This window comes from Aethalodelphis obliquidens, unplaced genomic scaffold (assembly GCF_003676395.1).
Source record: "Aethalodelphis obliquidens isolate GAN/ISIS:26980383/991018 unplaced genomic scaffold, ASM367639v1 scaffold54, whole genome shotgun sequence".
NCBI lineage: Eukaryota > Metazoa > Chordata > Mammalia > Artiodactyla > Delphinidae > Aethalodelphis > Aethalodelphis obliquidens.
Genome location: NW_020837998.1, coordinates 10,292,033 through 10,305,440, shown reverse-complemented (window position 1 = coordinate 10,305,440; position 13,408 = coordinate 10,292,033). Strand labels below are relative to the sequence as shown.

The window sequence follows — 13,408 nt, the reverse complement described above, 5'->3', positions numbered from 1 at the left end:
AAGTGTTACCAGTCGTTCAGTTGTTCAGCCAGGTAAAATACTCATTATTTGATTTTTGTCGGCAAGTCTAGGTCACTCTGCCATTACATATCACAGGTTGCCAAAAACTGTTTAAAGAGAAAATTCTTAGGATTTGGTTATTTTCAATGTAATTCCCATTGTGATATGCAGGTTTTTGTAGGAAAACAAAGGGACAATAACACAAGGTATTTGTGGGGTGGGGGGGAGATCTAGCAGATTCATAAACCAGGTCCCCTTCCAAAACAAAACAATATTAGCTAAAATAAAGCCATTTAGTGTCACATGTACCCAGCAGTTGAATGTACTGAGGAGGGAAGCCTTATATGGTTGTTAGAGTAGAAAGGTATTTAGCGTAAAGGGAATAGACCTGAGTAGAGTTTGAAAGTCTGAGAGATTCCTGAGAAAACAGTAAAACAGGAGAATTTGCTGTTATTTTAGAGAGTAATGGTTGTTCAAGAACCTCGTAAATGTATGACATAAAATATTAACCAGACACTTAAGAAGTCCTAGCTATGAACTAATTAAAGCTTTTCCCATGAATTATGCTTCATCTAAATGCCTTTCTTTCCTGTCAGTATGGGACCAAAACTGAATCAGTACATTTTAATGTCCACTCAATCTTTGTCAGTTTTTCCTTTCTTTGAACAGCCATTCAGTGTTTTGACTTTCAGTATTATTGAGAAGAAAACAAAAGAGAAGGGACTGGAAAGGGAAAGAGAAAGGGGAAAAGAAGAAAAGGAAAGAAAAAACACAGCCTAGAGAGGTAACCCTGGTCCTTATTACCATAATCACTACAGTATCACTAAATACGCTCTTGTGTGGAATCGTTTTTTCCTGCCTGCTCTATGTCTTCATGACTTGATGCTACTTGTACACGAGGTTTGTTTGAGCCATTCAACAACACAGATAGTAGGATCGTATCAAGTGTCAGAGCTGCAGCTGTACACATCCATGGTATCACTGCAATGATGAGCTCTTCTTCTTGTGTTCAATTTTTTCTGTTGAAAGTAGCCCATGAGTCACTCAGGCCTGAAACCTTGGTGTCAGATTTGAATCTTTCCTCTCCTCACACCCTCAACACCTAATTGATTTGCCAGTTATTTAGATGCTACTTGGATCTGTCCCACTGATGCTATCCTAGTTCAGGCCTTCATTAATTATCAAAAGTATTATTGCAAAAAAAAAATATTATTGCAATTGCCTCCAACAAAGTTGGCCTTCTGTGACCTCTCCCATCTGTCTTACACAGAGCTTCCATCACCATCTTCCTTAAGTGCTCCATGTCATTTCTTTCCTCAAAATCCCTCAGTATTCCCCAACATTTATAAAATCAAGCCCAAACCACACAACCACTGCTGCCTTTCACGGAACCTTAAGTTCTAGTCCAACCGAATTGCTCCATATTCCTTGCATATGCACATCAAAGCTTGTACTTCTGCTCATGCCTTCCCTCTCTCCTCAAAAAGACGTTAAGTTCCATGAGACTAGAGCCCACATCTGTCCAGTTCACTGTTATGGTCTCAGAGCCTAGCATTGTGGTTGGCACACAGTAGGTGCTCATTAAATTTTGACTGAATGAATAAAAACTTGACATATCCAAACCTACTTACCCTTTAAATTTCATTTCAAATGCCACCAGTGCCAAAAAATCTATACTGATACCTGCTTTCCACCTCAATACCCACCTCACCTAAGTCAACTGTTTTTTCTGAACTCCCCTAGGCCTTATCTGTACCACTCTTACGACACTGATCATGTGCTTTCCACTTTGAATTACAGTTCTTTTTGTACCTGTGCCATCTCCCATTAGACTGTGAGATCCCTGAAGGCAGGAGCTGTGTTTAATTCATAATGGTGTCCTGAAAAGTAATGATGTCCACTGAACAGGCACACTGTGATTAGAATAGCCACACTGGAGCCTTTAGCGAAGTAGAGAAGTTGAAGGTTTATTATTAATATTTCTAATAATACAATAAGAGCCCTTGTGCTTTGCTCATACACATCAAAAGGTGAAAATATTTTCTGCACCTTAGCCAAAATATAGGTAAAAATACTGGCTGAACTTCTATTAGCCAAGATATAAGGTCATCATGGCTAAAGTCTGAATGCTGGCTTATCTCCAAGGACTAGGAACAAAGTTGTGATTTGCACAATTCATGAATTTGCAAGTTGTTTTTCCCTGCAGTGGATACTAACTATAATAATATTTTATTTGTGGCTATTGGGACTCTAGACATCTAAATAAATTCAGTCTGTAAATGGGATCTTTGGCTATAGCTTTCTTTTTACTATAAATCAAAACTATACACCCTGTTACATGCATTGCATATATATCAATTTCCAGATTTCCATTTTCCTTTGAGCTCTTGGCATTAAGCTCAAATTCCCCTAGTTGTGGATACTAAGGTTTTCAGACTCCCTACAAAGGAGTTTGCCTACTTGGGTCTCTGGGGGAGAAAAAGCCAATTTTTTTTGATTCCTGGAGCAAACCATTCCAAGGGAAACAATGGTCTTGCCAGGTACTTTGGACCATATCACTTATAGACTTGGTTATTACCTTGTCCAACCCTCCATCTTCAAGTCAGCCCACCTATGATGAGAGATTCTCTTGAAAGCCCTCCAGAGAATAGTATCTAAAATCTTTTATGACTAATTCCAGATTTTTACCCCTCTGAGCATTTGAAGCCCATTTACTTTCATTCTATAATCACGGTAGAAAACCCTTTTCTGTAGAAACAGTTTCTCTGGAGAATGTAAATCACCCTTCTGACTTTTCTCGACTTTTAAGTAAGTTGTGCAAACATCTCTCCACTACTCTGGCAAGAAGTGCTGAAGATTACTTAAAGAAAATCTTATGATTCCCACAGGTGGGCGTGTCTTTGAATATATCCCATGATTTCCACCTGACCAGGTCCTTATAGAAATACCTTTGTACTTCTGTTAAGTTGAAACTTCTCCTTCTAGAATGTTCTTCATCAATTTTTTTTTTTTACATCTTTATTGGAGTATAATTGCTTTACAGTGGTGTGCTAGTTTCTGCTTTATAACAAAGTGAATCTGTTATACATATACATATGTTCCCATATCTCTTCCCTCTTGCGTCTCCCTCCCTCCCACCCTCCCTCTCCCACCCCTACAGGCGGTCACAAAGCACCGAGCTGATCTCCCTGTGGTATGCGGCTGCTTCCCACTAGCTATCTACCTTACGTTTGGTAGTGTATATATGTCCATTCCTCTCTCTTGCTTTGTCACAGCTTACCCTTCCCCCTCCCCATATCCTCAAGTCCATTCTCTAGTAGGTCTGTGTCTTTATTCCCGTCTTACCCCTAGGTTCTTCATGACATTTTTTTTTTCTTAAATTCCATATATATGTGTTAGCATACGGTATTTGTCTTTCTCTAGAATGTTCTTACATTCCGTCTTTATACTTCTTCAGTTTGTGCCTTTTCACCCATCCTTAGTATTAATTATCATAGGCAGCACAACATTTAATGTAACCTTAACTTTATTGAATAAGTAAGTATGCATTACAGATAGATTGCAAGTCATTCTTGGTCCTGCAGAGACAGCTGTTTATGCCGAGGCAAAACGAGAACATGAATCCACAGTTCTACTGCTACTGAAATACTTCTGAGTGTCTTGGTATGGGCACAATCTCCCTCAATATCCATTCAAACAGGTTTTGCTGTCACCTCTCCTTTCAGCTGAGGGATTCACAATATCTAAAATAAACTTGTAAAGAACGCTTCTGTATCAGAGGTAGTTTTATACCTACATTATTAATCATAGAAAACATTTGGCCAAAGACTCCATAAAAGGGGCAGAGAAGATACACCAGAGCTCAAAGTTGGAACCAATTATTTTTTCAAGCTAATTGGCCACAGTAACAAAAGTATCAACTGAATTTTAGAATAGCCTGTTCAGCCATTTAACATCAAAGCATGCAGTAGCCTGTGCATACAATAGCTCTTAGCGACAACCTTGAATTTGGCTTGAGCACCAAGGATGCATTTCAAAATGTGAAAAGTACATTTATGTGCAATGACTAGTGTTGTGAGCTGAAAGGTGGCTCCCCAAAGATACGTCCATGTCCTAATTCTCAGAACCCGTGACGTTAACTTAGTTGGGAAAAGGGTCTTCACAGATGTAATTAGTTAAGGATCTTGAAATGAGGAGATTATCACTGATAAACCGGTGGGCCTTTAAATGCCTTCACGAGTGTCTTTATAAGCAGGAGGCAGAGGTAGACTAGACATACAGAGGGAAAGGTGATATGAAGACAGAGCAGAAAGAGATTTGGCCACAAGCCGAGGAATGATGACAGTCACAAGAAACTGGGAGGGGCAAGGAACAGGTTTTCTCCTAGTGCCTCCAGAGGGAGTACAGCCCTGCTAATACCTCAATTTACGGCTTCTGGTCTCCAAAACAGTAAGAGAATGAATGCCTGTTGTTTTAAGTGAACATGTTTGGAGTACTCTGTTACAGCAACCACAGCAACAAACTACAGATTTTGGTACCAGGAAGTCAGGGACTGCTGTAACAAATACCTAAAAATGTAGAAGTGGCTTTGGAATTAGATCACGTGTAGAGGCTGGAAGAATTTTGACGTATGTGGTACAAAAATCATGGACTGCCTTAAACAGACTGTCGGGAAGAATAGGAATGTTAAAGGCGCGTCTCATGAGGGCTCAGAAGGAACTGAGGAACATTTTATTGAAAACTAGAGGAAAGGTGATCCTTGCTATACAGCGGCAAAAAGCTTATCCAAATTGTCTCCAACTGTTGTGTGGAAAGTAGATCTGTAAGTGATGAATTTGGATATTTAGCTGAGGAAATTTGAGAGCAAAGCATTGGAGGTATGGCCTAGTTTTTTCTTGAGCTTAGAGTAAAATATAAGAGGAACTGGATAAATTGAAGAAAGAACTGTTAAGCAGAAAGGACCCAGCACTTGATGATTTAGGAAATTCTGAGCCTATTCAGATTGCAAAACATGCTAAAATGAAGATTCACTGTTAGGATAGTGTGGATAGTGTGCTCTGGAGATAAAGCCAAGGCTGGATAACCTTTGGCTAGTGCTGTAGAGATTAGGCATTGACTCACTCACTGATCCACTCAATCATCTCAGTAGAAGCCAGGAACAGAGGTGGTGTTATCTGGCAAAGATCTGTGAGGACTCTCTTGTCTCACTAGTAAATCAATATGATATACAGGGGGAGCCTACAAAATTTTTGAGAAAGTTACACCAGCAGAAACAGTTCCAGCTTGGCCTGAAAGGGACAGAGACAGGACAAAATGAGAGAAGGCGGTCAGACTACCAAAACTTTACAGGCAGGAAGTAGGCTGATAAAGCTGCAAAGAGGTGATACCCTTTGATAGAAAAGATCAACCCTAGGGCAGAGCTGCAGGTTTAGAGGCAGAAGTACAAGCCATGGGCACAGAGGCAGAGACTTGATCCATGGGCCAAGAGGCCAGAGCTGCAGGCCTAAAGGATGTAGCCCTGAGACAAGGAGGATTATTGTCAAGTCTTGAAACCTAAGGGGATTCTGCCTGGCCAAATTCTGAAAATCATCAGGACAGGTGACTCCTTTCTATGTTTGTTCCACTTTCTCCCTTTTGGAATAGGAATGTCTATAACTATTATCATATGCCTGTCCCACCACTGTATTCTGGAAACAGGGGCCCTGTTAATGTCTTGTTTCACTGATTCACAGATGCAAAGGAATTTTGCCCCAGGGTTTTCACCTATAGCTGATTTAGATGATCTAGGTGAGCTTTGGAACTTTTGAACTGAAGATGTTTGGATGAGATTTTAGACTTAGGGTTGAGACTTTTGGGAATGTTGGGATAGGGTGAATATACTTTGCACATGGGACAGACATAAATTTGGAGGGGTCCAGAGGGCAGACTGTCATGGGCTAAAGGTCACCTCCAAAAAGATATGTCCACATCCTAATCCCCAGAACCTATGAATGTTACGTTTTTGGAAAAAGGGTCTTACAGATGTAATTAAGTTTAGGGTCTTCACATGAAATTATCCTGGATTATCTAGGTGGGCCCTAAATTCCAACAAAAGTGTCCTTATAAGAGAGGGGCATAGGGAGATTAAATACATAGAGGAGAAGGTGATGTGAAGATGGAGCAGAGAGAGATGTGGCCGTAACCCAAAGAATGCCAATAGCTACCCGAAGCTGGAAGAGGCAAGGGAAGAGTTTCTTCTAGAGCCTCTGGAGGGAGCATGACCCTTGATTTTGGACATCTGGCCACCACAACCATGAAAGAATAAATTTCTGATATGTTAGGTCACCAAGTTTGTAGTAATTTGTTACAGCAGCCAGAGGAAACTAGTACAACTAGTAAACATTTTAAAGGGTTTTGCAATTTTAAAAAACATTCTGAAGAAAATCTGCATAAATTGGTGCTTCTCACGTGTGGCAGTAATAAACCCAACAAAAGACTTTAGTATAATTTGGTTCTATACTAAAAATGTCACTATGTACTTTTTTCTGGTGATAATTTTCAATCTAAAACAAAACTGCAAATGGCTAGAGCAGGACCATTATAAATCTGGGAAGCAAACCCTTTAATTGAGTTATCAGAACTTCGTGAAAGACCCTGAACGGTCTCATAATGTTTGTGAAAAGCATGTGGAATTATTCTAAATACAAATATATAATTTATCAATAATAGTACTTTTTTTCCCCACAAACTAAAAAATAAGGCAAGTTCACATCTGGAAAAGGTGATATTCATCAGTATGTCCACCTTGACCAGCCTGATAATATGGCATGGCAAATGCCCCTAAATATTAGTCAGGGTGAATATTTCAAAATATCATTTTCCTACAGTCTGAAAAGCTATCAAAAGACTCAAAGAAGCCATACCATGAAGATTTCAGAAAAGACTTTGTGAAGTTAAAAATACGTACATTAAGTATTTACATAAATTAGTAGAACCTAAATCTTTGTTGCTGTTGTTATTGTTAAAAAAACAGTGTGTGAAATTGATATGTCCCTTAAACTTGTGTGTGTGTGCATATGTGTGTGTCTTAAGATAGATGATAGGATAAAATTGTAAAATCTCAGATCCTGTTACTGCTTTTGATTTCTCTATTGTAGCAGCTTCAGAGCTTTGTAAAGGATAAGACCCAAGTAAGAATGCACTGGAGGAAAAGGCAGCAATTTGAATCACTGTACGTCTATAAAAAGGAAACTGTGAGCTATTGGTCGCTTGGTTACATTATCTCAGGGAGTGACTTGCCAAGCCGGTCTCTTGTTCTTTCTGAATGTCTATAATGTACTTTGGAGGAAGTAGAAATAGGATTTTCTTTATAAGAAATATACATATAAGAAATCTTTTACAATCATCTGCATGGATTAGTCCAGAGAAGTTATACCACATTATTACAATGCATTTTTAAAAATAATAGACAAGTATAACTTCTCCTCCCTCATCTATTTAAGAAAAATGTAGAGCCTGTTTTTTCCTCCTAGAGTTGTTTCGGCAGCATCATTTGAATTTGTTAATATAAGGTAAATAAGTATGATGATGATTGAGAAGTTCACTTAGTCACTGGGATGTGGAATTATTGTAGCAGGAGATATAAATATATACACATATATACAGATACATACATGTAATTTCTTTTTCTTCTTCAGATCACCACGGAGGAACTGGAAAGGGGAGTAGAAAGGCAGATAAAACAACTGACCTTTCGGACAGTTTTCTGCTGCCTCCTGCGGAGAGAAATATTTTTCCCCTCAGATCTCCTAGAACTCTATTCCCTGCCTTCAAGGGGGGTGTGGGAGAAAGAAGCAATAGAGAGAAGAAATAAACCATGGAGAATAGAGAGCAATATTTACCTTTAAAAATCTGAATAAAGGTAACAGAATTTGCAGGTTCAGCCCTAGCATAAACATTAAAATGTGAGGTTTTTCTCAAAAACAGCCATATAAAGTATTTGTATAAAGTAGATATATGTGCATAATTAGAAAATACCTCTTTAAATAAAGTTTAAATCACTTTCTCTAACTGCTTCTGTTAAACTTTCTGGCTTATTTTTAGCAATGATAAGTGCCTGCAATATCATGCTGAAACTCTAGATTAATGATAAGTTTAATTTCAGCCGAAGCAGATGAATCCATCAACTTTCACTTGAGATAAGATTCTAAGTAACTTGACGGGGGGTGAAGCAGTACTTTTTCTGAGTTTCCAAAAATGGCTTCTTTTATAGAGTGTGCAATATCAGTGCCTTTCCAAACCATTAACAAACACACACATTTTCACTGGCCTTTTCCTTTTCTATATAACAGGAATCAGAAGTAGACACTGACTAATTCTTTCTATTCTTTTTCTTCTCTTTTCTTCCTTTCTTTTTGTGGGGGGGTGACTTCAAATTTGAGTAATAATATTATACATTTTTGACAGACTGAATGGTTTTGAAAGTCTTTGGAACTCTTCAATTTCTTACACTTTTCATCATCACGGTCAGGCCACACACAGTAACAAATAATACACATCTTTACACTAAAAGGGAACGTATTTTATAATCCTGGTAATTGTGTTCGTATTAGTATAACTGTGGGAGGAGTCTTGCAATAACTTTACATATGCACGCTATTGCATCCAGCTCAGCTTGATCTTTGCAGAAATGTACTTATTTCCTCTCCATCCCTTGAGTGCATGTTTTGTTCCTCCCAAAATGTATGATTTTGTTTACTTAAGTATTTTCATATTCTTTGGCATCAGGAATCACTTAGATGAGATAGCTTCATTGTGGCGAGAGCGTGACCTTTCCAAAGGTACTCGTCTGTTATCTGTAAGACAAAGAGAAAAAGAACCAAAAACATGGTGAGCTTTAGATCCCAGCTGTTACGTGATGTCAGGTTGAGAGAGGTTTTCAAACAGTCCTGAAAAATTACTTCAAATGAATATATAAATAACAAGGAGCCAAGATCTGAGGCGTTCATGCTGCAGCTCCCAGGCTGAGTTCAAGAGTTTGAAATCAGCATTAAATGACTTTTCTTGGTAAGTGAAGTCAGAGTGATAAAAGAAATGGAAGAATTCGCTCAAGCACAGTCCCCTTGGAAATAGCAGGCGACAACAAAATTCCTTGGTAAAGATGTTAAATTGAAAGGATCTATGTACAGTGCCTTTTGTTGGAAAGCACTTCAATTCCCCATGAGTTTTCAATCTGTATGTTGGCTATCTCTAGCGCACACCAGCGTGGGCAGAGCAAAAAAGAGTTTTTATTTTTTACAATGATTGCAATATATGGCAATCAAATCAGCTACCAAGTCTTTGCCTGATTATGTGATGTAAACATTCAATACATTATATAGTCATTATGGGACTGAATAATGAATAGGTCCCATTCCCCTCACCCGTCACGGGAAAAATAATCACTGTAGAGAGAACTGTTGGCACAAAGCTTGGAAAGCATTGAAAGTTGCTGAAAATAGTTTTAGCTTTAATAGGAAAAAGGTTTACAGCTCTGCATTGTGATGATCACTACTATGTTATTATCACCTCTGTTTTATGCTCAGCTTAAATGCAACTGATGTCGGTGAAAATCCCTTTCTGAAAAAAGCATAATGCACTTAGATTCTCTATTTAGAATGAGACTAGGTCCCTAGAAATAATGACAACTACCAGCACTTACATAAATCCTAACACTTTACACTCGTTAATTTGCTAATTCACACAACACCCCCGGGAGGTAGGCGCATTTCATTCTATCCTATTATCTCTGCTTTAGTGATGAAGGTTACACAGCAAATCAATGGTATGACAGGGGCTTATAATGCAAAGTTAATGCCTAAATGTCAGGCCTGCTTTGTTCAGAGGTAGATGTTGGGGCCTCCCAGGCTCCTACTCATTTCCTCCCTAAGAGCATACCCAAGGAGCACATTCTGCCTGTCCCATGGGGAGGATGGACTGTGAGAAATGTTGAGGTTTTGCCATGGGATCTTTCTCATCTGTGCTAGTGTTTCTCGAGTGATTCCGGGTAGTCTGTGGTCAGTACACAGAGCAAAAGCTAACTGGCCTCCATAACCTTGGCCTCGTTAACACCACAGAATGAGTGCACTGAACCAACCAGCCATAAGTTCAAAGTGCCTTATAATGCAATAATATCACTGAGAGGTGAGAAAGAAAGAGATATTTTCTCTATTCAGAGATGTATCTGAGTGATAGATTATTTGGGCATCCTTTTAAAGATACCATTAAAAAATCCATTATTTAGTTTGTGATATGGATCACAATTCAGCTAAAAATGTCAAGATAACATTCCTAGATAAAGGGCTTATTACTTAGATGTCACTGGTTTGCAGATTGGTTTGGGACTTCTTAGAAGACATTTACAAATGAGATTATAATATGATGGCTACCATTGCATTGCTAGCATTTAAGTATTCAGTGTTAAAGCTATCAGATATGAGAATGATGGTACCATTCACAGAGGATTGTCCCAGCTCAGAAAAAAGCCTTGTGCCTTGGTGGTCCTACACACTAAGGTCAGCTGGCATCCACACTCACTCCAGGAATGCTATTGGTACCCCATACCACCACTCACTGCCCACTGGATTCAAGAGATGTACCACATACAAAAACCTAGCCTTGCAGCAGTAAATGAAGTGATGACAGGATTCACATCAACCTGTAACTTTCTTGGTAGCATCTGGTGTGAGAAAATAAACTTTCAAGTCAAAATGAACTGGGGAAAGGAGACTGAAGCTTTTGGAAGGCAGGATAAACACTGGTTGATGGCCCAAATCCAGCTCTTGGCATACACAAAAGAGAATTATTCTATATTTCGTCCCTTCCTCTTTCCTTCTCTCCCTCTATCCCTCCCTTCCTTCTCTGTCTCTCTCTCTTTAAAATTTTTTTGGTACCTAATTGGTACCTATGTATATGAGATAATTATAAGTAGAAGCAATCCTGAAAGGCCATCACCTGTATTTTTGAAATGTCAACCTCCAACATTGTTTATGAGAAAATGACACTAGAAACAATGGCAGCAGGGGACCTTCAAGATGGCGGAGGAGTAAGACGTGGAGATCACCTTCCTCCCCACAGATACATCAGAAATACATCTACACGTGGAACAACTCCTACAGAACACCTACTGAATGCTGGCAGAAGACCTCAGACTTCCCCAAAGACAAGAAACTCCCAACGTACCTGGGTAGGCAAAAGAAAAAATAAAAAACAGAGACAAAAGAATAGGGACAGAACCTGCACCTCTGGGAGGGAGCTGTGAAGGAGGAAAAGTTTCCACACACTAGGAAGCCCCTTCACTGGCAGAGACAGGGAGTGGCGAAGGGGAAGCTTAGGAACCACGGAGGAGAACGCAGCAACAGGGGTGCAGAGGGCAAAGCGGAGAGATTGCCACACAGAGGATCATTGCCAATGATCACTCACCAGCCTGAGAGGCTTGTCAGCTCACCCACCAGGGAGGGTGGGGGTTGGGAGCTGAGGCTCGGGCTTCGGAGGTCAGATCCCAGGGAGAGGACTGGGGTTGGATGAGTGAACACAGCCTGAACGGGGCTAGCGCACCACAGCTAACTGGGAGGGAATCTGGGAAAAAGTCTGGAACTGCCTAAGAGGCAAGAAACCATTGTTTTGCGGTGCATGAAGAGAGGAGATCCAGAACACCACCTAAATGAGCTTCAAAGACAGGCGTGAGCCGTGGCTGCGCGGCTATCAGCACAGACACCAGAGATGGGCATGAGACGCTAAGGCTGCTGCTGCTACCACCAAGAATCCTGTGTGCAAGCACGGCTCACTATCCACACACCCCCACCCCAGAAGCCTGTGCAGCCCGCCAATGTCAGGGTTCCGTGATCCAGGGACAACGTCCCTGGAAGAACACATGGCACGCCTCAGGCTTTTGCAAAGTCACAGCAGCCTCTGTTGCTGCAGGCTGGTCCCGCATTCCAATTATGACTACCATACCCCTCCCTCTCCCTGGTCTGAATGAGCAAGAGCACCCTAATCAGCTGCTGCTGTAAACCCCTCCTGTCTGGGCAGGGAACAGATGCCTGAGGGTGACGTACACGCAGAGATGGTGCCAAAACCAAAGCTGAACCCCCGGAGCTATGCAAACAAAGAAGAGAAAGGGACATTTTCCCTGGCAGTCTCAGAGGCAGCAGATTAAATTCCCATAATCAACTTGATGTATTTGCATATGTGGAATACTTGAATAGACAATGAATTGTCCCAAAATTGAGGCAGTGGACTTCGGGAACAACTGTAGACTTGGGGTTTGCGGTCTGTAACTGATTTGTTTCTGATTTTTATGTTCATCTTAGTTTAGTTTTTAGTGCTTGTTATCATTGGTGGATTTGTTTATTGGTTTGGTTGCTCTCTTCTTTTTTTATTTTAATAATTAAAAGAATTTTTAAATTCTTTTTAATTTTTCTTTCTTTTTCTTTCTTTTTTTTCCTTTTTCTACTAAGCCGTGTGGCTGACAGGGTCTTGGTGCTCTGGCCTGGTGTCAGGCCTGAGCCGCCGAGGTGGGAGAGCCGAGTTCAGGACACTGGACACCAGAAACCTCCTGGCCTCCCATAATATCAATCAGCGAGATCTCTCCTAGAGATCTCCGCCTCAACGCTAAGACCCAGCTCTACCCAATGGCCAGCAAGCTCCAGTGCTGGATGCCCCATGCCAAACAACTAGCAAGACAGGAACACAAACCCACCCATTAGCAGAGAGGCTACCTAAAATCATACTAAGCTCACAAACACCCCAAAACACACCATGGGATGTGGCCCTGCCCACCAGAAACACAAGATCCAGCCCCACCCACCAGAACACAGGCACCAGTCCCCTCCACCAGGAAGCCTAGGCAACCCACTGAACCAACCTCACCCATTAGGAGTAGACACCAAAAACAATGGGAACTACGAACCTGCAGCCTGCGCAAAGGAGACCCCAAACACAGTAAGATAAGCAAAATGAGAAGACAGAGAAACACACAGCAGATGACGGAGGATGGTAAAAACCTACTAGACTAAACAAATGAAGAGGAAATAGTCAGTCTACCTGAAAAAGAATTCATAGCAAGGGTAGTAAAGATGATCCAAAATCTTGGAAATAGAATGGAAAAAATAAAAGAAACGTTTAACAAAGACCTAGAAGAACTAAAGACCAAACAAACAATGATGAACAACACAATAAATGAAATTAAAAATTCTCTAGAGGGCTTCCCTGGTGGCACAGTGGATGAGAGTCCGCCTGCCAATGGAGGGGACACGGGTTCGTGCCCCGGTCTTGGAAGATCCCACATGCTGCGGAGCGGCTGGGCCCGTGAGCCATGGCCGCTAAGCCTGCGCGTCCGGAGCCTGTGCTCCGCAACGGGAGAGAGGCCACTACAGCTAGAGACCCATGT

The 13,408-nt window shown here is 40.8% G+C and overlaps 1 protein-coding gene across 2 annotated transcripts in view; it reads right to left on the bottom strand.

The window, feature by feature from the left end:
• Positions 1 to 3,508: 3,508 nt before the first annotated feature.
• The window catches only part of DIAPH2 (diaphanous related formin 2), an 897,660-nt gene continuing 887,760 nt past the window's right edge, over positions 3,509 to 13,408 (bottom strand). The window contains exons 28-29 of one of the 2 annotated variants that reach the window (XM_027086072.1): positions 8,738 to 8,834; positions 3,509 to 7,754 (exon numbers count right to left, since the gene is read on the bottom strand). In XM_027086072.1, the coding sequence (XP_026941873.1) occupies positions 8,770 to 8,834 (65 nt within the window). In that variant the 3' untranslated portion in view covers positions 3,509 to 7,754; positions 8,738 to 8,769. Of the gene's footprint in view, positions 8,835 to 13,408 lie in introns of both variants that reach the window. The other variant, XM_027086071.1, reaches the window with a different exon arrangement.